The sequence below is a fragment of the Letharia lupina genome, assembly GCF_014066315.1.
Source record: "Letharia lupina isolate WasteWater1 chromosome Unknown contig_17, whole genome shotgun sequence".
In the NCBI taxonomy this organism is placed as follows: Eukaryota; Fungi; Ascomycota; class Lecanoromycetes; order Lecanorales; family Parmeliaceae; genus Letharia; species Letharia lupina.
The window spans coordinates 1,524,951-1,551,301 of NW_023502986.1; the positions used below are offsets into that span (position 1 = coordinate 1,524,951).

General features: G+C 36.9%; 4 protein-coding genes across 4 annotated transcripts; 1 reads left to right on the forward strand and 3 right to left on the reverse strand.

The window, feature by feature from the left end:
- Positions 1 to 2,847: 2,847 nt before the first annotated feature.
- HO133_003517 (uncharacterized protein) lies at positions 2,848 to 4,218 on the forward strand (the record flags this gene model as incomplete). The annotated part of the gene is made up of 6 exons (XM_037294439.1): positions 2,848 to 3,085; positions 3,139 to 3,158; positions 3,217 to 3,321; positions 3,379 to 3,414; positions 3,718 to 3,770; positions 3,870 to 4,218. 6 exons carry the CDS (start codon positions 2,848 to 2,850, stop codon positions 4,216 to 4,218), a joined length of 801 nt encoding a protein of 266 aa, XP_037149820.1.
- A 2,215-nt stretch (positions 4,219 to 6,433) lies between these two features.
- HO133_003518 (uncharacterized protein) lies at positions 6,434 to 7,504 on the reverse strand (the record flags this gene model as incomplete). The annotated part of the gene is made up of 1 exon (XM_037294440.1): positions 6,434 to 7,504. One exon carries the CDS (start codon positions 7,502 to 7,504, stop codon positions 6,434 to 6,436), a length of 1,071 nt encoding a protein of 356 aa, XP_037149821.1.
- Positions 7,505 to 9,707: 2,203 nt separating this feature from the next.
- HO133_003519 (uncharacterized protein) lies at positions 9,708 to 10,492 on the reverse strand (the record flags this gene model as incomplete). Its single annotated transcript, XM_037294441.1, has 2 exons — positions 9,708 to 10,385; positions 10,445 to 10,492. 2 exons carry the CDS (start codon positions 10,490 to 10,492, stop codon positions 9,708 to 9,710), a joined length of 726 nt encoding a protein of 241 aa, XP_037149822.1.
- Positions 10,493 to 13,420: 2,928 nt separating this feature from the next.
- HO133_003520 (uncharacterized protein) lies at positions 13,421 to 14,232 on the reverse strand (the record flags this gene model as incomplete). The annotated part of the gene is made up of 2 exons (XM_037294442.1): positions 13,421 to 13,970; positions 14,024 to 14,232. 2 exons carry the CDS (start codon positions 14,230 to 14,232, stop codon positions 13,421 to 13,423), a joined length of 759 nt encoding a protein of 252 aa, XP_037149823.1.
- Positions 14,233 to 26,351: the final 12,119 nt, after the last annotated feature.

The following is a 26,351-nucleotide window of genomic DNA, read 5'->3' on the forward strand; positions in this document are numbered from 1 at the left end:
AGTGTGTAATTAGTATGCCTGAAAGGATCCAGGCTATTCTAGACGGTGATGGACAAGTGACAGGCTATCAATGGAGAAACATGGTATTTGCGCATAGAAATTTGGTGGGGGAAGGCCGTAATCTCCATTTGGTTAGTGTCCAGGCTTTTCTGTCACCCGCGTGCGTGCCAAGTCCAATGATCTTGGGAGATCGAGATTGTGTAAAGTAGAGTCCTCTCTCGTCTGGACCCTCTTTTCACAGGTACTCAGGGTCGAGTAAAGCATCTGCGAGAGCATTAATGAACCATCTTACTCCGTACATAGCCATGTCTATAATGAAAACAACCCCTGTCTTGGCTCCTTCTATCACATCGATTCCACACAAATAGCTAGGCCAATTAGATAGGTGCCAAGAACTGAGTCTTGACCCATATCCACAACTGCACGTACACAGCTCGCATGAAGAGTCACATTTCACTGGGTTTAGTCCCATGTCGTACAGCCCTCGGTCCCGGGGATCTAGTAAGATATCGCGGCTGAGACCTATGATCCTGGTTGCCTTGAACAGAACTCCTTGGTTAATGTTCATCGTCCCGGCTTTGTCGGGGTGCCACTTCTTTGCCTTCCGGCGATAGGCTCTTCTGATAACTTTTGATGAAGCACTAGCTGATACGTTAAGGACCTTGTAGTGATCAGGGTAGTTGAGCCAGGTTAGATCCTGTGGAGTGAGTGCTATGACATGACAGGTATTAGCTTTGGACGTTCTATGTTGTTGGATATTGTTCGTACCAGCATCATGGTCCCCGACAACGGAATCCGAAGAATTCTCCAAGATCGCGTATCGCGAGCAGAAGAGACCGCCAACGCAAATGATAATGAGACAGAGCAACACCCAGGCCCGCCTAGGACGTCTGTCAACCGTCTCAACCTCAACACAAGCTTCCACTATTCCAGCAACGGTGGTGGTGTTTACGACATCGGTCAAGGTAGCGTTTTCAGCTTCCCGCAGCCTGTCCAGTAAATCTTTTTTGAGGCCGCCGGTTGGCAAGTCGCGCTTCCTTAGCTCAGTCTTAAGTTATTTGCAGGTCATGGCCGTGAAAATTTCGGTAGAAGTCATGGTGAATCTTTCTAGTCGAGTGGTTCGCTTGAGAGATGTATTGTTAAACAGATGCTAGGAAAATGAACACCGTTGCAGGGAGGGAGAGAAAGAATATTTGTGCCAGCAGTGCAAGAACATAAAAATGACGCTCTGTCCATCTATAAGTCTACCAACGACGAGGAAAACAAATAGCGACGGTACCCGAGACGAAAGATCCTCACCCATTGTCTCTTCTTTGTCCGCTCTGTTCTTCGATTTGAGCTAGTCTGAACCCGGAAACCCTTTCGGAGAGATGGATAAAGCCCAACAAAGATTTTCAGTCAAATAGACTAAAGGACATCGGTCGCGATCAAAAGCTCTCCCAAAGTTCTTTGTTGACGCATTGCGCACCCTTTATTTGTCCCAAGCGTGAAACTCTCGGGGAGTGAGAATCCAATGGAGCTCCAAGATGTAGCCATGATGATCAGCTGGGTGGACCCAGGGAAAGCCGCACGAAGATCGTCCAAGGGATGGGGAACCTGACTGTTTTGCAAAAGGCGCAATTCTTCTGCCATGCACCAAGTCCACTGCCGGCGAGTCGAACGGGCTTGAAAATCTACCATAGATTCAAGTCTCATCTTCAAGATTGTGGAGGCACCTTTGTCTGTCGATCCAGGAGGTTTGATCGGTACTACTCTGAAAGGAGTTTGACATACGACACAAGTCGAGGCACCAACTGGGCTGTTATGAGACACATTACAGCTCGGACTGCTTTTTATAGAAGTCAAATCTCCTGAACTCCCTCAGGATGAGAATTGAGATACTGCTCGTAGATGGCGGCGTCGTTGGTGGCATGGAGGAAAAGGTGTAAGGAGAATATGTTGTCAAGTGATCCGTATTTTGGGATCCTGGAAATGCAGGTCCAACCATCTGAACATAAGTGAAAAGGAACAGGCAATTACAAACACAGAAAACCCCACGTCTGATCACAGGAGCGTTCGTGCTCTTCGAAAATGTGGTGTCGCCATGTTTGATGCTCGATCCAACGGCATTTCGAGACACGCCTGCCTCAAGTCAATGCTTGTGGCCGAAGAAGACAAGATGGAAACAATACTGGTGAGTAACTGACCCGATCAATAAAGGTTACACCCAGGCAAACAGAATCTTCAATCCTGACGTTTTGAATGGAGCCACTTGATTAAGCACTGCGTATACTTGATGCGAGGAGTGCCTGCATGCCTTGTCAGCATCTTGAGCAACTAGAATCCGGTGATATGCGAGGCCGTTGGAGGCGGTGTGAGCTGAAATATGATGAAATACTTAGAGCCAACGGTGCGACGGCATCCATTCGGCATGGTAAAACTTACAGCCGACCCCAAACTTCATTGGTATGGACTCTGCATAAATTTGATGCACGCGCAGCGACCCCACAATATCTTCTTTGATTCTAGCGCGTGCGATAATTCTGACCCAAGAAGGCCTGCGGAACATCTAGGAAAACGGAGATATTGAGCAGTCAGTATGTGTAAGCTGCACGAGGGATTTTGTTCGTCACTTGCAAGACATTGCATGGTCAAAATTGGTAGTTGATTCGCGCGCAAGGCCGAGGTTTTGGGTTTCAGAACGGACGACAAATATCCTCTCTTGTTGTCACCTACCTTCGGCGACTATAATGACCTACGAACGGCATCTTAAATCTTATTCCTTCAGGAATCACCCTTCGTTGTTCCCGTCCACCACCCTTTCCAAAATCAGAACTCCCAACATTGCAACTCGGGTTATCCAGGTCAATGGCGATTCTGGCACCGTCTCCCACGCCAGACCAGCTTCAGGCAGCGCTTCAGAGTCTTCTGGATGGACCTGCGGGCATACCGCCTACTGGAGTAATACCCAATTTCGATAATCCACCAAACAAAGATATCTACCTCTATGTAACTGCCACTCTAACCATATGGTTCGCAACCTGTGCCGTCATCATACGCATCTACACCAAGCATTTCTTACTCCGATCCATGGGATATGAAGACTGTAAGTGTTGAAACCCGGTCCATTGCGGGTTTAAGAAGGTTGACACTCTTCAGATACTTCAGTTATAGCATGGGTAAGCTTTTCCTACAGTGAAGTACGGTTGTTTCAGTGTCTGTCGCTGACTTTGGTAGATCAGCTTCATTGGTTTCGCCGTTCCGTCTTTCCTGTGTTCAAAGAGTGGCGCTGGCACTCACATGTGGGATATACGACTCAAATCCTTTTTCCGTGTACTCTACGTAAGATCTTTTATCTGAAACGAGACAACGCCAAATCGACACTGACAGCACTTCCAGTGGGTCAACATCACTGCAATCACTTATGCGATTACAGTAACCTTCGTGAAACTCTCCATCCTTCTCCAGTACCTCAGAATCTTTGCACCTTCCAGAAAAGGAAATCTACCGCTGTTTCTTGCAGTCCATGCCTGTATCTGGAGCTTGCTCACGTTCTACGTAGTGGACATCTTCTTCTTGGTTTTCGCATGTACTCCCCGTGAGAGAATCTGGAATCCCCTAATGACCACCGGTCATTGCTTCGACGGCAATGCTTCCTATAAAGGTAGTGGAGTGTTCAACGTGTTATCGGACTTCGCAATACTCATCATTCCAATGCCAGTCCTTTGGAACTTACAGATGTCTTTGGAGAGGAAGATTATGACAATGGGAGTCTTTGCTACAGGTTTCTTGTGAGTATACGTTCACTTGGCATCTTTGAATTCTCTTTGATGATACAGATGCGGATGATGTTATAGCCAGGAAGTCTTACTGAACCTCACTGAAAACAGCGCTTGTGTGACTTCCATCCTACGAACATACTACACATGGCAAACAGTTGAAACTCTCGACACAAGCTGGGATCTACTCTTTATGGGACTCTGGACTTGGGCGGAGCTTTCAACTGGAATCATTGTTGGTTGCCTTCCCGCGCTGCCCAAATTTTTTCAACACGTTGGCCCCAAAATCTACCGAACCATACCTGGAACGGGACCTAGACGCAATTCAGGCGCTGCAATTGACACACCCCAAGTGATTGCCCTCGCTAAATTCAAAACACCATTTGCTAAATACGGCGTCGGACCGAGTGTGTCCGACTCATCGAATGATCCGTACAGTCTCCGCGCTCGGCTCCAATAGGGATCTGTCATTCTTGATGGATCTGACGTATCTCTACCACATCCAACAACTTTCAGTGCGCCGAATGAATGTCCGGGCCAGGACATTGCCACGGCAAGAAATGATTTAGAATACGGGCAGCGAGGAACTTGATTCGCGTGCGCCACAACATTCATGCAACGTTGAGCTGGAGGAGAAATAGCCCTGTGTGCTCTTCATAGCAATGCAATACTGGATTCAACTGTTCTACATCAAGGTAGACGTTTAACAATTCGTGGAGACGCAATGAATTGACAAAGCCTCAGTTGAGAAACCTCAACACAAGTCCGCCCATTGCCAAAGATCACTCAGACAACGGAAAAGGCGCTCGAGGCTCTCCATCTGTCCGTAGAACCACCATACGCCCAAATTTTTGGCAGTGTGATCCAGAGCAACTGGCGACAAATCGCGAGAGACGCTCTGTCCTCGATAGAACGAGGGAGACCCTACATGGACCCATGACCTTTTCTCATTATCCAAGCAACACGGACCGGCTTTCCACGGACGTAAATATGCAAGGTTTAAGACTTTCAAGCTCGCAGGCTCATCTAATAGCAGCAAAACCTTTTCGCGCGTTGAAAAAGCGGAGGTATGAGGCTCGCTGGTGGGCCTGCCACGACTAACATGGGGTGCTGTTATGCAGGTGAGCTGAAGCGGGAGTGGGCGAGGGAAGCGTCCAGCAAGATCTAACTAAATCAACTTGCTGCTCTTCTTGTGGAGCGTCGTTGTTGTGCAGTAGCGTCAAGCGGGCGTGAACCAGGGAGGAAGAAATCATTGGCGGAACAAATTCATAGGTCATCCCGACCCGTGAGTTGAGTCTTGGCGGTCTATGAGGATGATCAATCGTCTAAATACGACGTCTGCCTATGAGGCTAGCTTTCTCTAGGCCACGAGATCCCCAGAGAGCCTACCTATGCGCATTGATCCGTAATCATCGCTAGAGTATGTGCATACCTAGCAACACAGCAGAAAGATGCCTTGTTTTCGGGGATCACTTACGAACCCCACATGCACAGTTTCTGTCTAGCGTAAAGAAGGCCGTGTTTCGCTCCGGGCGCGACCGGTTTGGATCGATCCGCTGCCGTGCTGGCTGGTACTCTACAGGCGTGTCAGAACTCCAATCTGTATTCGTCCAGTCCGCAATGCTGACTGTAGCTCGAGGGACACTGCATCCCGACAAAGAAAAAAAATGTGCGCCAGCAGCCATGCGCTATCTCTGCATTGCGCCCAATCAGGCGCATGACCGCCCACGGCCTAAGAATTAGACTCGATTTCGTCCCATGCGGCTATATGAGGACAATACGGCTGGGCGTAATCATTACGCGGTAACAAGCGAAATGATAGGGGCGGTTGTTCGTGAGTCTAGCTTGCATGCATGCTTTAATAAGCCCTAAGTCCCTTTTTGAAATTGTGCAAGATTGGCAAAAATCCTCAGCGTCCTGGAGGGTGATTTGACCTTCGTGACCCACAATGACGGTTCTAGATCTCGATCCAACCCAGTCACGTGCTATGGGACACTCAAAAGATATCTGGGCGACCTGTCAACCATCTGTCAATCCCGGAACGAGATTGGGGCAAGAATCTATGCGTTTGACGACTATGTCTTGAGAGACTGTCGAAATAAGGTTCCCAGCCTCCTCCCAGCCACCTGTTGGAACAACCACCTAATTTGCATGGGGTACAAATACTGACCCAGGGGAGTCCTGAGATAGAATAATTGATGCAACCTACATATCGCATGCCTGAATTTTGACAGAGACTTGGGTGCAAACAGTATCGCAACGCGAGCACGGCACGTAGAAACTCTCCGGTATGGAATTGCTATGGAAAATAGACAACGGTTGAGGTATGAAAGCTACTCGACTGGACACTTTCCGGCGAATGATAGACGGAGCTTGCGGGTAGGGCATTGAGGTGCCACAGATGATCAAAGGGTGAAATTGCAAGGAGGTTTTTGTGGGTCAAAGCATTGAGTCTCGAGGACGTCATGAATTGCAGCCCGTGTTTGCATGCAATGAAGTCGTTCGATCAGATCGATTTCCACTCTTCATTCTCAGATGGAGTGCAGGGCAATGAGGTGCCAAGGTTATTGTACAATAACGTATGTATATGTACAACCTTGCTCGATTTGAAAGACTAATGCATCCACGATATCCCTACCACCTAGTTGTTCTTCCAGTGATCAAAGAAGCGTCTATCAGCGCCCATGCACCTCCGTTACACGATCATTGATCCACGACTGTCCCGCCCTTTGACATTTGTCCAAGTGTCTCACCATACCCTCAGTCGTGTACTGTTCGTTCCAGAATCTTTCTTCGTCTCCGTATTCAGCTCGTTCCAAGCACCCGAGGCAAGAAAATCCCCACTCAATCTTATCGGTCCCGGTGATCAGGGTGGGAAAGCGAACCGCTGCCATGAAGCGTTGAGGCTCGAGCCCGAAGCCAGCCTTGTATCCAGCGTGGTCGTAGTTCATACAGTCCATGTCTCGCATGGGATCCTGAGCCACGGGGCCACGGAGTGCGACTCTCGTTTCTAGCTTCGCTTTTTCGTAGTGGTCCGTCAGCTTCTTTCCCATTTGGACATTCAGGCCAGCTTTTCTGGCCGCTCCATAGGCGACCATAGCGACTCGCTTTTCGCCCTTTGGTTGTCTGTGGGTGGATTGCTTATGTCTCAGACCGTATGAGCCTGGGATGGTCAACACCGTGGGCATTTCATCCATTGTCTGTGCGTCGAAGCGGTACAAGGTTTGTGCCGACGCTTTGCATATAGGTAGGAGATCCTCAACACTGATGAGACAATCCCAGCAGCAGCGGCGGCATTCTAAAAGATACAAGAAGGCACCGAAGCGGCCACAGAGGAAGCACTCATGGGCGAGGAGGGCGTCAAACACATCGTTGGCCGTAAAGTATTGTGCTGTGTGGGTACTGATCAGAGCACGTAGGGCATTGGGAGAGTGAGTGACGACCTTTTTGTAGGCAGGTACGGAGTCGACCAGGCAGCTCGCGCGTCTGCTGACAGAACGTAGAAGTGTCAAGGTGCTGAGATCGGTATTTGAGAAGATGATTTGTATGGTCTCTACGGGCAGAATATCGAGACGCCCGAGAGAGGCAGTTGCGGGCTGTATACGGCAAGCCAAGTGTGCATTTGCTGATGTCTGATCGAGAGGGCAGTCATTCTGAAGGTATTCAGTGTTGATAGTGCGGTCGCAGATGTCACCCCGCGAGTATGTCAAAGCGCGGAGCGTGGAAGCAACTATGGTGGAGGCCATAGTCCTGGTGATTAGAAGGCTGAGCAAGATTGTAGTCACAGCAAGGTGAAGATATATAAGGCCTGCAGGTGTTTAAACCACGCTAAAACGCCTTAGTGGCTTGGCTGCAGCTTCGTAATGTGCTAGGAATAGTGCATGGAATGTTGAGATTGTGCTTTGAAGAGCAGGGTGTTGTCTTCGCAAGTCAGGAACCTTTGAAATGCAAGTGAACATCCCATCAGCGGATTTCAGTGTGAGCTTCATTCCTACATTCCGCTACGGAAAGTGGGCTTCCAGAGAGCAATACTTCACATTAAAACCAGCCGGGCAAATGGATATAACGAGGGTCTGTCGTCTTGAAGCTGGTAGGCTTTTCCAGTCCGGGACCAGTCTGGACAGTGACGATGGTTGGTAATCCCGTTTACTTTTAACGCTTCCCAGCCATGTATATACCGAGAGTAGGGAGCCCACGCTGGCAGTAGCTCATCGCACGTATACCACTACATCTCCTTCTTCAGGCGTATACATGCAAAAGCTACAGAGTCTGCTGCTGATCGCTGTTAGAGATCTCCAACACCGGACCCGTGTAATGATGTCTCCCATACACAAGCCAAAATAGCATACTGAAAATTATGACCCCGCCGTATACCAAAACACAATATTTCATATCCTGAATGTTCGGGTTCTTGGCAGTTGGCCACATGGAGAAGAAAGCACCGAGCAGGAATACTATAGCTTCGATGGTGACTGGGACGCCGAAATGTCCAAGCCGAAGGGGGCCCCAGGGGATCTCGGATTCGGGGATCGAAGAGGAGTGCAACCCTCTATCCATAAAACTCTAGAGAATTCAGCTCAAGTACCAGGGTTAACTCCCCAATGCTAATTACGGAAATGCAAAGCATTTGAGCGGATTTCGTAGTCATGACTACAACACCTTTTGGTGCATACGTGAGAGCCTTTGTCCCGTTATACATGGGGTCTACCATGCCTTGATAGGACTGGAAAATTTCAAAACAACCTTTGACACTTCTGGAACATCTTTGATGGGTGTCATTTCGAATACTGTCACCGCAAAATTATCATCCGGGCCTAAAATACCATTTTCAGCGGCTTGAACGCCCGACGTGCCAAACCAATAAAGTCGCAGATTGCTTCCGCTTACCCGAACCATGTGTCATCTTCACCTATAGACGGTATACCGGCTGCACAATCGCAAATAACCGTGAGAACAGCTGTACCCGCGTCGCCCGGTGCATAGGCTGCAACCGCTCCCAGCCGCACAACAGGCTCGACCGCGCATGTGTCATCGTTTTTGATTAAGATCACCACCCCGAATCCGATATGGATCCTCCTCGGATCCAGCACAGCTTAAATACCGCTCTAGAGATCCAACATCAGCCTGCCGTAGATGTCCCAGCGGAACTTGGGGCATTATGTTACAAGGTTCAAACCCAAGTTCGGTTTCTAAAGGTGGTACGAAAGTCCATGCCTGCAGGCAGCTTGAGGGGTTCGAATCGATATTTAGATTGTGCTATCACAGTTGTACCACGTTGGTGGTAAGGGAGGACGAAAGAGGAAGTGCTGGCCGAGGTCCCGCGGACGCGTTGAGTACGGGGACGAGCCTCTCATTCCAAGCTTCATTCACCAAATACAACGATAGACTGAGCAGAGAAAACTTCATTGTCTCTTAATTGAGAGGACTGCATGACGAAGAGGGTATGAGCGCATGGTGTGGGCCTGCTGGTGGAAGCTATGAGGTTGATGCCGAGACGGCAAGTATCTCAAAAGCCAACCCAACGATAAAATGGAATCTTCGTGGTATTGAGTTATGATCTGCTTTTAACGAGGTAATAGTTGCCCATGTTTTCAGAGTGAAGTGTCTCTACGGAAGTGCTATAATCTTATACAGCCAAGGTGAGGAGAAACAGTAGGAAACGGAGCGGATGCCAGCAGGATCGAGCGGCGAGAAGACCGAGGTTCGGGTGCACAAGTCAATAGAATTGCAAGTTCCTGCAGGCACTAGTAGTAATACAAACAAACTTGTGGTTTGGTTGCATCCACTAAGAGACCTTTTTTAAGGTTAAAACCCGAGGGAAACGACAGCAACAAGTGAAAAATAAGGATTTACGAGTAAATACAGCCAGTATTATGTCGATGACCTGCGGGCAGTACATGTTCAGACGATTTGTGTTGTGCATGAGTAAATGGCAGATCGCAGCCGCTATCAGGTCATTGTGTAATTGAGGAAGGAGCGAACCAGGCCACAAATCGTGCTCGAGCCTGGTCTAGCGCCCAATCGCCTGCGTTGCGAGGGGTGGTTGGCCCACGAGGGATGATTGGTAGCCCACGGGGGTACAGGAGCGTCCCTGTAGCTGTCGCTACCTTGCCGGTTGAATGCGTAAGAACACGTTCTGGCCGGCTCAAAATCACCCCAGTCCCTGACCCTTCCGTTACTGCTGCTTGCATAGGAAGATCCATGATCATAGTCTCTTGCGTATGTGCCTCTCGAGGGGTCACCGTATCGAGGACGCTCCGGAGAGCCCCAATACCTGTTACCGCGATCATAACCGCTCATATACGAATGTCTTCTGCGGCTGCCATGTGAAGAAGGCTCTAGATCGTCCTCATAACCGTCATCGAGATCAAACTCGTTCGCACACGAGTGTCTTCGGCGACCGCGGGGTGGGGGAGGCGCCGGATCGTCCTCATACTCGTCACCACGATCATCGTCGTTCGCGTATGTGTTTCGTCGGCGGCTGCGGTGTGGTTGAGGCTCAGGGAAATCCCATTCCCAGTCTCGGCCGTCATCTTCGTCTGCGTACGAACCTCTCGAAGACTGCCTGTCTCGTGGAGGACGGTCGTCCTCATGTCCCTCACCGCGACTTGGAGCTATATAACGATTCTGGTTAGCGATAGCAACAGGACCACAAGAGTGGAAAAAGAAAGATAGAAGACACTCACGAAGTTCATCCGGCCCAAATCGTCTGGGATAAAAGGTGTTGTTTCCATCGGTGTCTGTCACAACAGACCAGGCTTGCGAGCTAATGCATGCGTCATCAGTATCTATTGAAGCCAAAGTTGATAGTAGTGCAAGTACGAGGGTAAGGACGGTGTGGTTCTGTACTTGAGACTACGCCCCAACGCTTGACGAATGATTTCGACGTCTTGAATGGTAATATCGTTATCACTATACTTGACCATGAACAGCCGTCTACCAGCCAACTCAGGGAATTGGTCTTCGGAACACTCTAGCACATCCACTCGACTCTGGTGTAAGCGCTCCGCTTCTCTGCCAACGGTGAGAACACTTGTCCCGCTATTTTACGATTAGCATCTGACCTGGAGCTCAGCTTTTGGGGTCCTACCCGACAAGGAAAAGAACTTCCCCCATGATAATCGATTTGTTTTTGGAAGTCTCACTCGACAGCCAGGTTTTTTCCGTAGACGGAGAGAAGGAACAAAAGAAAGTAAGTAGAGCAGCGGAAATAGCTTCACATCTACTTCGTACCATCCCGAATTTGGACGAGCATACATCAAAGCTGCGTGATTGTGTTAAGGCTATGCGTTCGCCAGAGGCCACGCAGATACAACCGATAAACTCCGAGAGTCGCACAGTTAGTAGCAAAGGAAAACATGGTCATAGTGTTATTCTATTTGTCAAACAAAGTGTTTAGGTTCTGGCGAGTAAAGTCAAAAGTGTTAAATAAAAAGCGGAGTACCGAGCACACAGGTGGCTGGAGTGTCTGACACCTGACAGTGAGTGTCTCCTGTTATCAATGGCAATGAGTAAGAAGCAAGGATGTGACGCTCGGATAACGAGCGCCAAGAAGGACCTTAAATTTCTGAAGGCAGTGAAGCGTCGGAGCTGAAGTGAACCAGACCACCGAGAGAGAGAGCAAGCAGGGAGGATGATGATACGAGGCTCGAGTGCTGATAACCAGAGAAGCTCCGAGGTCGTGCACTTCGCAAAGGTTGTAAAGCTTTGCGCCATTCTTCGACTCTTACCCGTTAATGATATCATGATTTTGGACAACCTATTGTGCTACAGGCTCTGCAAAGGGTCAAGTCAGCAGGGTGTGGGGACAAGATGGAACTAATAGTGTTTCCAGCCCACCATTTGGACTGTGTGGGAGTGTTGGAATCAGCCAATAGGAGGCCAGCATGTCTACACACTACTAAGTTCCAAATAGGTGTTGTGACTACTCCTCATGGTGGCAAATGGCCTTATGGTGGCAAATAGCCTTAGCGTGGCTTCACATCATAGATAGGTAGTCACCTCCATCCTTCCTACATACTTCTTCATAGAACATGACAATGAATAACTATTCTACATGATATGAGACCATTGAATGCACACATTATCCAATAAGAATAGAATCATCGCAAGAGGCGAGCTTCACACTGTAGCTTAAAGCATCAGCTCCTCAAGGTTTTTTCTGCAGCAACGAGAGGTCAAAGGCCCGGTCTTCAACAATCTCCTTGCGCGGGGCTTGACCGCATAGTCATCAGGGCCTGCCACAAAGCTTCCAATTTGTAGTGCTACCTATTGGAACGCGAACAAAGCTATAGGAGACCTGACGAAGGGAGTCTGGATCACCTCGACACTTATGTACTCTGAGTATCTTGGACTCAACTTTCAGGTCTTCAGGTTAATTTAGCCAAACGGGCAGACTTCGGACGTCGTTATACGATCCTTCTCTGCAACATATTTACTGCTGCAACAAGGTCTCTCAAAGTAAGCTAGACTTGGCACTACCTTGGCCTTTGCTTCATGGAGTAACTACAGCGACCGCGCTAACGGCGTTCCCCTTTCTGTGGGCTTGCCTTTTGTAACGCGTCGTACTCATAATGCCTATCGCAAGACCAAAGGACTCTGTAGCCTGGATCGATAAGTTTGAATGTGAGCTTGATCGTCTTATGGACACCAGGAGAGGCGAGACGTCTATCAGCGGGCCTGTCATTTCACTTCGGTCCGTGCTTCTCATCAAATGCCATTTGCGGGAAGACGACGATAATTCTCCCTTTATTTGTTCTCCCCCGCCTCGTCACTTATCACAGCATAGAGCATGTTTCGCTCCTCTGCTTTCTGCTGGCGCTCATTGGCGTCACTTTAACTCTGTCTTTCACGCCCTTGATGGCGGAGATCGCGTATGAGGTCGAGGCGAAGCAGAAAGCTAAACCTGGCATGTATGGGAAGAAGGGTGCGTATGTGTAAGCTCATAGGCTCTTCCATGTGGCATGGGCTGCGGGCCTGGTGGTGGGGTCGATGTGGGCCGGGTATGTAAAGTCAATGGCAGGCTGGGGGACTATGGCCTGGAGCCTGCGCATGTTAGGGGCTGTTACTGCTGGGACGACGTTGGGGTGGATGGGAGGCTCTATTATCCAGCTGAGCATGAAAAGAAAAACTTTTACGGACTTGGGATTGAGAGAGGAGAACAATCGGTCTTGAGGGGGCATAGCCGATTGGTGACTTAAGGCCACTCGGAGCACAGGGATAATGGAACATTGGTCACACAGAGTGCTTACAATCGGTCATCTACTTCCAAACTCACCGGCACCTAATTCCAAACGTAAAGGACCCGACAATTCTAGGCCTTCCTTTCAGCGAGCAGGCGGTTTCTCTTTCGCAGGTCAACAACATTGGACATCCCTTCTATGAAGAAGACTGAGCAGTGAAATAAACACTAACACCTGAGAGATTGATTTCGCCATGAGGAGAGTGTAAAATGAGACTGGACTTCAGGAAGAGAAATGATGGGAAGCGACTGAATCATTGTTGTGAGCTGGAGAAGTTTGATCCATCCTTTGACCCCATCCGACAAACCAGGTTCTGGCGCATGGGATAATTTTCTCTAATATACATGTACGCCACAAAGAAACCAATGAGATGGCAAACTTGGAACTTCTCGTTCAGCAATGAGGACGCCACCCAACAAACTAGCATGCAAAGTAGCATATGAAGTAGACCACCGCACCGTTTAATGCGGTTCCAGCTGAGCTGCATGTTTCGGTATTAATCATCTTTGGGTTTGGATCAAAGGACACTTGTGGTATGGTTGTGTCATTCAAGGGGGCGCTTAGGTGGTGCGGCGGGGTGACCCATCTCATGTATACCATAGAATAGTTGGGATCTTCTGCTTCCAAGGCCCATAGCTGAAGAGGGGATCCACCCATCTGAATGACAGACTGGTTTTTACTATCATCTGCTGGCGAGCGCATCCCATCGAGTGGCCAGACTGTAGTTGGGGACATGTTGCCCATGGCATTGTTGAGATTGTCTCGAGCCCAGAGCTGATAGTCTGCGCTACCGTCGGTGCCGTTGCGTTGCAAGCCGCATACCGAGCAGGTACCAGGGGCGTAGGGAGCACTGGGGGGAGGCCGTTGGACCGGTACCGTCCAGCAATTATTAATATTATGGTTGTTCGGATTGTAGTTTACGACGCCGCCGTCCAGGACAACACCGTCTAGGGTAGGTGGGAGGGGAGTCCTAAATCACTCTATCAGTTGCGGCATCGAGAGAGCGGGATTTGCGAGTAATACGGTGCTGGGGGTGGATCAGCCGCTTTAGCTGGACCCGGAGCTGGAGCTGGGCCCGGATTTGGAGCTGGAGGTGGGGGTGGAGGTGCTGGCACGGCAGCTCGTTGCTCTACACGGGAATGGGGAGCGATATCGAAATCACTACCACCTATAGGCTTCGCGGTAGCTTTGAATGATGCGAGAAGAGAGACAAGGAGGTAGGAGGTTTTCATGGTGATAATTGCTGACGGGAAGTTGGATTAAGACTTGGTGTGTGTGATGGCTGCGGTGATTGCATGAAGATAGGAGTTGTATGAAAGTAGGAAGCAAAGTGTCCGGACTGAGAATTGGTGTCTTCGATGGCTGTAATAGCTGTATGACGATAGGAGTCATAGAAAGTAAAGTGGGAGTCAAGCAATATTTATACATTTGCAGCAAGTCTGCCTGTCGACATCACTTGTGAGTCATCTGGAGCCGAAAGATTGAAATAGATGAGAACGTAGGCAGCTTGATGTTTTCAACAATGCGAAACGAAAGGGTTCGGTGTCGGCTCCGCACGTTGGCAGTTAAGTGACTGGCTCCCATAAACGAAAGACCTTGTTTCATCTCTTCGTCCTACCTGGAGAATAACTCATTTTGTGCATGAGACAACAGAAAACCAGGGCGAAACGTATCGAGCTGACACGATTGCTGTCTGAAGAGAGCAGCCAGGGTATCAGCCTTGAATGTTGAAACTGTGGCCAACTCTATTTCGAGAGAGCCAGTAAGATGCCATATTCTCGTCCGGTGACCAATATCATGAGCGTAGCGCCGTATCGCCGAATCCAAGCCGAACCAATGAACCGCGCGCTTGGCACCCGTCAAGAAAAGTGTTATCGCCTATCCGCGAATTGCGCCAGTGATTGCAGAGTGTCGCTCTATTCAGGCACAAAATGATAGTTCGAGAGCAAGCAATCGGGTGAGGTGTCATGTCTCGTCTTGGTCGATGGCATCTAGGCTTGAGAGTGGCGTTCTGGGTTCTGCAGCAGGATATCATAGCCATTCGTACAGCTCTCGAGTCCGTCAGCTTACACCTCAGCGGATGAGAAACAGAAGGAGGCCCTTCATCGAATTGTGCCAGCGAAACATTCTTAGCGTGCTTTGGTTTTAGCTGTGTCGATAATGTTTCAAAAGCGTATCACGTAAACAGATCGAGACCAAAACCTCAACGTCTATCTGGTTTGATCTAAGGCGTAGTCTTAGATCTTGTTGCCTGGCAAAAGGAGAAAGCAGGGTTAGGGTTAAAGTCACAAATTTCGTCAAGGCAAACAGAAAGGCCCAGCTTTACTATGGCCTTGACACTCACTTCGTATAAGCGAAGATGGCTTGTCGAACGCGTGGATTTAGCTCTCTCTCTAAATTACTTTTGCATATTGTGGCTACCTCCTCTTACTCTTCGCAATAAATCAGAATTTGGCTAGGTCCTAAGGCCCAGCCGCACGCAGACAGCGGTCCACTATGCAACTCAGCCCTAGGAAAACTCCCTCTATGTAAAATAGAAGACCTAGAGTCTAAGTATAAGAAAACGCTAAAAAATAAAGCGTAAATAGATAAGAAAAGTTTAAAAAACTTCTTTTTATAACGAGAGAAATAAGAATAAAGAGTAAGAAATAAGAGGAATATTATCTATTTAAGACTTTTCTAATATAATAATCTTAACTATTCTATTATAAGTATATACTATATCTCTTTTTTATTAGTCTCTAATTAAGCTATAGCGATTAATATTATTTTATATAATATTTTATAAAAACTATATATATAAATAAATTCTAAATAATAATTAATTAGATTTTAAGATTTAATTATATATAAATAGTAATTTATTATATAGCTTAGCCTTAGAAAAACTCTTAAAATAGATTTATATTTAATAAGAATTACTAGCTCTAAGCTAAATAAGAATATTAAAAATAATATAATATAGCGAGAATATAAATTAAATACGTTTTAATATATAGATAATATAAGTTAGACTTTTAATAGCTAAGTAATTAAATCTTATTATTATGTTTGTTATTATTCTGTCTTTTCGCCTATTTTTTTAATTATGGTTTTGTATGTTTTTATTTTATGTTTATGTTTGCTTAGCCTCTATCTCGCCTTTCTACTGTTTTTTTTTATTATTATTTTTTTTTTTGTTTTTTTGTTTAGTTTTTTTTTTTTGTTTGTTTTTTTTTTTTTGTATTTGTTGTTGTTTATTTTTTATTTTTTGCGTGTTTGGCGTGTTAAATAGGATAAATCTTATTATTAATTAAATCGATATCTCTTATAAAAATAGCGATTTCTTTATAAAAAGAGTATTCTAAGTAATAACTCGAGTAATTAAGTATATATAAAGTATTACGTAATATAGCGATAATATATTATCTTATAAAGATCTTATTTAAATTAAATAGTAATAATAATTTACTAATAGAAAAGTAAGTAAATAAGTTTTATAGCGAATAAATAGAGTAGACGTTATTATTTATAACGATAATAAATAAAATAATCTCTTTTTTAAATAAATTTATCTTTAAGATTAATAAGAATAGTTTTATATAATAATTATAAAGCGTAATTAAATATCTTATAATATACTATTATTTAAAATTACTATTCTCGAATTTAGTTTAAAACTATATAAATTTATCTATATAAAGAAATATAATAAATACGAGATAAAAGAAAGTATATAAAATAGCTTTCTCTAGAAAAATCTTATTAAATTAAATAAGAATATAAAGTAGTAAATATTATATAATTAGACGACGTTCTTTAATATCGATCTTATTACGTAATCTATAAATATTAATAATTACTCGCTATAATAATAAATAGTAAAAGATCTTAAGATTCTCGAATTCTATATTTATATAAGCTAATTAAATATTTATAAGATAAATCTTAATAGATTTAATCTAAATATAATAGTTAACTAGATATACTATCTAGTTAATAAATAATTAAATAATAATAAAAAACGCGATAGTTCTCGATAGGATATAAAATTCGATATAAAAGACCTTCGCTATTTAATAGCTACTTCTTATTTTATTAGCTAGACTCTATTAGAGATATCTTATAATATTATAATTTAGAGAAATCTCTTTATATTATAATTTAGATAGATCGCGATTTAATAATTTCTATATAGACTAAAAGCGTTTAGCTATAAATATAAATTAGTAATTTTATTAAATTTAAAGCGAGAGAGTAAATCGATTAAAGTATTTTACTTAATAGAGATTTAAATTATATTATAAACGATATCGTATTAAGCGAATAGTATAATTATTTATCTAAGCGATACTATAGTCGATCTATATATAGAATTATTATAAATATTCTTAACGATAGCGTTATTATTATAATAGAGTATAAAATATAATTAATATAAATAGAGTAGTTATTTATAAATAGCTATAAGAATAATAAATATCTCTTTAAATTAAATATTCTTCTTATAATAGTGAGTAGCGAAGTATATATTAAACGTATCGTCTAGTTTAGAATAAATAGCGATATTCTTAAAAATATATTCTTCTATTTTATATTTATTAGAAATATTTATTTATATAAAATAATAACGATATACGACTATATAGCGAAATAAATATATTTTATTTTATTTAAATAGAAAGATATCTTATTAGCGTAGATTTACTATAATTATAATAATAATATAATAATATTCTTATTTTTTAGATAATACGAAATAGAGCTTTCTTAGAAAAGTTTTATTAGAAATTATTACTTTAACGAAGAAGAATAGTAGATTTATTATTAATTTAAGCTCGTTATAAAGAATACTTCGCCTATTTAAAAGAGCTTTTATCGATTTTCTTATTTATTTTAACTTATTAAAAGAAAGTCTAATCTTTATCTTCTCGCTATTAAATTAAATTTCTAAAAATTTAATAAAAGTACTTTTCTTATTCTTAATATAATTTATTTTTAAACTATAATTATTATAGATAATATTAAAGTTCTTATTAAATTAGATTATATTATTATTAGATAAAAGAATAGCGAAGAAATCGTCTAGATAGTAAAATATAATACTCTAGAAGAGAATAATAATAAGTATTTAATAAAGGGTCTTAGCGAATAAATTAAAAATAAAAGACGCGATATATAAATTAAATAATAAGAATCTATTAATATAATAGAAGTTATTCTAAAAGAAATCTAATAGCTAAAAGTTTAACTCGATTATAGAGATATATCTAAATATATTAATAAGATCTTATTTAATTATAATTATATCTTAATTCTAAGTAAGTAAAATATCGATAATATTATCTAATATAGTATACTTAAATACTCTATAAATTTTATAAATATAATAATTAATAAAATATAGTTATAGAAAGAAAAGATTATAAATTCTTCTCTAGCTATTATTATACTTTAGAATAAGATCTAATAAAAATAAAATAAAGTATTTTAAGAGTTTTATATCTAATCTTATTAGACGATTATTATTCTTTTATTTTTAAAGATCTTTAAATAGTATCTTAGATATTATAGCGATATTAGAGTAAGATTTACTTAATAATAACTAATTAGAATCTTAATAATTTATTTTAATATCGCGAGCGATAATTATAAGTAAGATATTAATAAATATTTAATTGAGATAATTCTTAAGCTATTTCTTTTAGTCGTCTTTCTTTAATAGATTACGTCTTTTTAGTAGAAGCTTACTTAGCGAGATAAATATATATAAAAATAACTTAATTATTAATTTAAGATCTCTTAATATTAATTATAATTAAAGAATAAAAGAAGATTTTATATTTAGCGAGATAATATTAACGAAGATTTTATTAATATAGCTAATAATAGAATATAATTAGTTATATATATTATATATATATAAATAGTAATAGCTTTAAGCGTTATAGAATTTATTATAATTAAATTAATTATAATAGAATAATTAAGAGTTTTAGATATTTTAATAAAAAGATATAAAAGTAGTATTTACTAGTCGAAAAGATATAATATAATATAGAATATTAATCTATTATATTATACTCTAATATAATATAGATTATTAAGATTTATATAATCTTATATCTAATATAATATAGAATCTTAGCGAGATATATTACGATATAATATATCTATAATATTATATTATAAAATAATATATATATGAAATATTTCGTTAGAATTTCTATATTTAGAAATATAAAGTAGCTATTCTAATTATTATTCTAATTAACGACTATTCTTATTCGATAAATCTAATATAATAACTAGTACTATTATAACTAGCACTATTATAGCTAGTACTACTACGACTAATACTATTATAACTAATACTATCATAGCTATTACATAATAGTAGACTATTTAAATAATAAATAGTAATAGTTATAATAGTAATAGCTGTTAAAATATTAGATATATAATATATAGAACGAATAGATTAATTCTCTAAAATCTCTTCGAGACTAGATTCTAAATACAATATAAAATTAGATAACTAAAGAATACGGTAACTGAAATACGCGAGGATTATATTTCGATAGTAGCTATAATAGTAATAGTTATAATAGTAAGTAATAGTTATAATAGTAGTAGCTATAATAGTAATAGTTATAATAGTAATAGCTATAATAGTATCAGCTATGATAGTAATAGATATAATAGTATTAGTTATAATAGTATATCGAATAAGAATAGATACGATTAGTCGTTAACTAGAATAATAATTAGAATAGCTACTTTATACTTCTAAATATAGAAATCTTAACGGGATATTTCATACATATATTATTTTATAGTATAATATCATAGATATATTATACCGTAATATATTTCGTTAAGATCTCGAACTTATATTAGAAAAATGAAATAATATTCGATTCTATTTATATTATATTCGGATACGATATAATATTACTTAATATAAAATATCCTATGAAATATATTATATCTTTTCGACTAGTAGTAGTATTATAATATATCTAAAATAAAGTCTAATTTAGATATAAATTATATAGTAGATAAACTCTTAATTAAATCGACGAGAGTTACTATCTTAAGATTCGATTTTTTAAATAATTATTAAGTATTCGCTATATATAGATATCGTCTTAATAAAGCTAAATTTTATTATAAATAAAGATTTTATAGAAATAGTATATTAATTAAAAGATATAGATAATTAATAGATTAGAAATATAGTAATAATAGTTTAATAGAGCTTTTTAAAGGGATAGAGTAATTATTTTATAAGTAAAGAAATATATAATTTAGCTATAGACCTCGAAGTATTAAAGAAATTCTTTAAGTTTCTTAATTTTCTTATTATTATTAGCGAGATAATTAATAAAACTATTAAATAGTTTATTAAGATATTTAATATTAAATATTCTATAATAGATTTATTTAATAGATTTCAAATTTATCGCTTTAAAATAAAAAATAAAAAGAGCTATTATAAGATTATTACTTTAATATAAAAAGAAGCGATATAATATTACTTTTATTTTAGATAGTATTAATATTCTTTATTACGATAAAGCTAAAATTAATTATAGAGTTTAAAGAGATATAGATAATAATTAAAGAGGTAAAGCGAATAGAAATAATTAATAAACTAATAATATAAAGATTTAAAGTATAAATTAATATATAATAGAGATAGCTGATAAATAATAAATATGAATTTTATTAACCTCGATTTATATATAGGCGAGTTTATTATAATCTTAAAGTATAGTATTTTTATCGATTTATTCTTATTTAAGTTTTTAATAAGCGAATTATAACTAAATAATATAGAAATTAAGAATTAAATTTAATAAGATAAGTAATTTTATTAAAGAATCTAGCTAGTAAATAGAAGATATAATTATATAAGAATACGCTATACTTTATATAAGCTACTCTAACGCTAAGGCTATTTTAATACAAAATTTTTTAATAATTCGATCTATTCTTTCTCTATCTATCTATTACAACTACAACTATATCTAACTTATATATCGTTATTTAAAAACGTATTTAAAAGATCTTAGCTATTATTATCTTTAAAATAAAGTTTAAAATTCTTTAATTAGTTATTAAATTTAATATATCTTATAATTAGCTTCTAAATCGTTATAATAGAATTTTCTTTAAAAATAATTACTCTTATATACTTATAGACTATAAAAAATAGACTCTTTATTAATATATATAACGACTCGATAGATTAAGAATATCTTATCGTTATTCGATATTTAAAAGAATTATAAATTTTATTCTTCGCGAGCGTTTTAATTAATCTAAGTACGTAAATAACTATTAATTTATACGATTTTTAAAGTATAATCTCTAATATAAGATATATAAATAAAAGTCTCTAATATCTTAATAAAAGAATATATAAGCTAGAGACTATTCGAAACTAGTTTAAGCGTTTTTAAAGTATTTATTAAGAGTTTAAAGTATAAGTAAAGAATATCTATATTTTTAATAAGATTAAGTTTCGAATTAGAGTAGATAAGAGTTAATAAGTTATTATAGAAGAAAGAGAACTTTTACTATATTAAGTAAACGTGAATAATAAAGAATATATTATCTTAATTAAGAGTGTCGATAGTTTAAACTATACGCTTTCCTCGATATTAATTTTAACTAAAAAATAATATCTTAGTAATTAATTTTAAGAGAGTCTTAATCTCGATACTTTATAGATTATTAGTAATACTAGATATATAAATAATAATTTATATAAGATCTAGATTAAGTATTTCGATTATTTTATAAAGAGTATTAAAACTAGTATAGATATAATATTAGTATAGATGAAATAGATAAGAATAATAAGACTATCGAACTATATATATAAGAAGAAGGTATAATATAATAGAAGATGCCTTCGCTAAGGCCCGCTAGCTATAGGGCTAAGTAATATATTAAGAATACGCTTATAATACTACTCTCTCCTCTTAAATAGCTATGATCTCTATAACTAATAGACCGAAGATGTAGGCCTATTACTTGCCTTATATCTTTAAATATTCATAGTCTATATAGGCCTTAGCTGAAGATAATTAAGATCTCGGAGATATAGTTATATCTTAATAAGATTCTTTAAGTTCTTCTCTCATTCAGTCTATCTATCGTAGACCTTCGAAAGAAGTAAATAATTTCATCGTATATATATGTTTTATACTCGCTGAAAATTCATAAAAATAAAGAACTTTTAATATTAGTATGTTAGGCTAAATTAGTATCTTTCTTCGACGGCGGCGGTAATAGCAATATCGCGTCCCGGAGATTTCGCTAGCGCGTTGTCTTACACTTTATTATAGCGTTAAAGAGCTTTTAATTTAATTAAAATTTATAAAGAATTAAATGAATAATAATCGAAAAATGATTTATTATATAATAATTATCTAATTCTATATTTATAATAAAGAAGAAATTAATAAAATAATATAATTTAATTAGTTAAGGTCTCTTAAATCGAATCGAGTCGTAAACGCTAAAACTCTAATTCAATATTAAGTAAGTTTCTTTATGAGATGTTATATAATCGATATCAATAGAGACTATCGACGGCGATAGTAAGGTCTATAGATAATATACTATGGCTTCGAAAGCTTTTTAGACATATAATAATAAGAAGAGTCTACTTAATAAACTTAATATGAGGCTATTAATAAGCAATATAAGCCTAGGAAAATCGATTTCCCAGTTATAAAAAAAGAAGGCTATTCTAACATCGAATAATTTTAATTCGTCTAAAAATACGATATCTAAAGTATTATTAAGTCGCTTATAGAAAGCTCTAATAACTAAGCTCGTATACTTCGTCGACATTTATATCGAATTTGAAGTATTTGCTATGCTTTTATATATAAGCCTAGTTTTTATTCGTAAGATTCTCTATCTTAGTAAGACTTAAACCCTCTATATTAAAAAGTAGAGCGAGTTATAATTAAGTATTTATCTTTCTTTACATTAGCCTTAATCTTTACTTTTATATATTACTTTACAAATCTTTAAATCTTCTTTTCGACGAATTCCTTAGTAGATTATTAATATTAAAGCTATATTCTTATAATATATTTCTTTAACTTAAATATAATCTAATTTCTTATTAATAGATTAATTAAGTTATATAAATAAAGTTTCGATTTCTTTCGTATATCGTTTATTAGACTATTATTTCTAAAATTATATTTAGTATATTTAATGAGATTATCGTAGAATTTAAGAAATAATTAATTTTCTTAATTAATTTTATTATAAGTATATTAATAGATTATCTTAAGAATAAATAAGAGTATCTTATATACGTTACTTAAATAGTCTAGAAGATTATTAACTATAGAGTATAAGCGATATCGTCATCTAATAGATATATATTAATTAATTTTCTCTTTAAGTCTTACTATAATATATATAATTTTAAAAGTATTAATAAGAAAATAATTATTATTATAGATAAGCTTATCTTAGATTCTTATTTTCTAGTTATTAAATAATATTAAATCAGTATTTATAAAGATAGATAAATCTAATAGCCTTAGACTAAGTGGCTATTTAATTTGCGGTTATCGATTTGCTTTAAGTATCTTAAAATCTCGTAAAGTAGATGATAGTAAGGATGGAGGCGGAGGCGGAGCAGAGATGCCAGGCGAGTTTTAGCCTTATATCTTACTCGAAACTCTATAATATCGCTAATATAGGTTCTTAGTAGATAGAGATCGCTATATATGTAATATATGAAGTTATAGCGAATTTGAAGGCGAATATCTTATATATAGATTTTTATAAGTAAGATAGGGCTAGCTACGATATATAGAAGATTATAATCTAGAGAGAGTATTCTTATATCGACGGTGTGGAGGGCGATATCTTAGTGTTGATGTAGGTGAATTTGAGGAATTTATAATATATTGAATATAGATAAGAACGGAGCGGAGAAGATAGGCGTAAAAATGGCGATTTTGGCTAGGCTTCCTTATAAAGATTTATTATAATATCGAATAGTATCTTAATCGAGTAAAATAAAGAGATCTCTGGAATTTCGATACTATGAAGGTATGCGCGAGTCGAGAAAGGTGGTAGATCTCTATATTAAGTGTTGAAATTTATTTCTTCGCGAGGGTCTATAATACTCGTTTCTTAATTAATTAAGTCGTTATAAAGACTATAAGTACTCTAAATAGTATCCTTTCGAATGATAGAAAGTCCGTTAAGAGTTTATTGGTTGGTGATAAACTTTTTGCGAGGAACGAAGCGGAGAAGGATTTCTTATATTCGATGTAGGGGAGTCGGTTTTTGATAAATTAGACTACCGTTGATGGTGTAGGTTATTTAATATAAGTTCTTTCGAATAATGATAAGGTGTCTGTATGATAGAAATACCCAGCGTTTTCTTTATTAGACTTAGTCGCTTACTTCGAATAGAAAGTAAAAAATCTATTAATTCTCTTCGCCGAGCCGAGGAGGGTATAAAGAAGTCTTATTATAATGTTAGAATTAATATAAATATAATATTAGTATAGATAAGATAGAACGAGGATAATAAGACTATTAAACTATATATATGAAAAGGAGGTATAATATAATAGAGAATACCTTCGCTAAGGCCCGCTAGTTATAGAGCTAAGTAATATATTAAGAATACGCTCGTAATAAAGAGAAGATATATAAAGATATATAGATTACTATTATTTAATAACTATAGTAATTATCTTATAAGAGAGATACTTAAAAATATAGAGAATAATAATATTATTTTATTCTATTTACTCTTATACTCTATATATCTATATTAGCTATTAAATATAGATATCTTTTAACTATTTAAGTATTAATATATTAAGATAATCGATATCGTAATATATTAAACTAGCGATAATTATTTAAAGATTAATTTCTTAGCTAATTTTTAAGTAATTTATAATCTAGCTTTTATTAAGTCTATTATTATATCTATATAATAAGAAATAAACTTAATTTTCTATAATTCTATTATTATTTTAAATTATTTAACTAAATTTCAGCGGAGAAACTTTTTAATAAGAAATAAGACTTTAGAGTAAGAGGTATTTAATTCTTAAGAATTAGTCGATACTATATTTTTTTTTTTAAATTTTATAAAAAAAAAAAAAAAAAAAAAAAAAAAATTTAAAAAAAAAAAAAATTAAAAAAAAAATATAAAAAAAAAAAAAAAAAAAAAATTTTTAAATTTTTATAAAAAAAAAAAAAAAAAAAAAAAAAAAAAAAAAAAAAAAAAAAAAAAAAAAAAAAAAAAAAAAAAAAAAAAAAAAAAAAAAAAAAAAAAAAAAAAAAAAAAAAAAAAAAAAAAAAAAAAAAAAAAAAAAAAAAAAAAAAAAAAAAAAAAAAAAAAAAAAAAAAAAAAAAAAAAAAAAAAAAAAAAAAAAAAAAAAAAAAAAAAAAAAAAAAAAAAAAAAAAAAAAAAAAAAAAAAAAAAAAAAAAAAAAAAAAAAAAAAAAAAAAAAAAAAAAAAAAAAAAAAAAAAAAAAAAAAAAAAAAAAAAAAAAAAAAAAAAAAAAAAAAAAAAAAAAAAAAAAAAAAAAAAAAAAAAAAAAAAAAAAAAAAAAAAAAAAAAAAAAAAAAAAAAAAAAAAAAAAAAAAAAAAAAAAAAAAAAAAAAAAAAAAAAAAAAAAAAAAAAAAAAAAAAAAAAAAAAAAAAAAAAAAAAAAAAAAAAAAAAGATAATAGTTTAATAGCGATAGTCTAATATATAGCTATAATCTTTACGATAGACTTATAAAAACGCTTAAAGATTATTAATAATAACAAAAAAGTAATAATATAAATAGAAGAATAATATATTTTCTAAATGAAAATTACTTTCGTCTAATATTAGAAAAAAGAAAAGTCTAAAAAATTTCTTTTTATAATAAGAGAAATAAGAATAAAGAGTAAGAAATAAGAGGGATATCGCTTATTTAAGGCTTTTTCAATATAGTAATCTCGACTATTCTACTATAAATATATACTATATCTCTTTCTTAATAGTCTCTAGTTAAGCTATAGCGAGATAAACGTCGACGTCGAGATAATAAATTTAATCGAGATTCTTTTCTTATATTTAATAGCTTTCTTATATTAATTATTAAATAACTTTATTATTAATAATTTAATATATCTTAAATTACTACTCTATCTACTTCTAATAAGAATAAATTAGATTAAACTCTAAAGTAGTAAAAAAAATCTACGAAAATTAGTAAGAGATAGATATTTCTTAAAAAATATAATAATCTTCTTTAGCGTATTCTACTATTTTTAAAGTATTAATTAATAATAATTAAGTATCGAATAGCTATTAATTATCTTTTAAG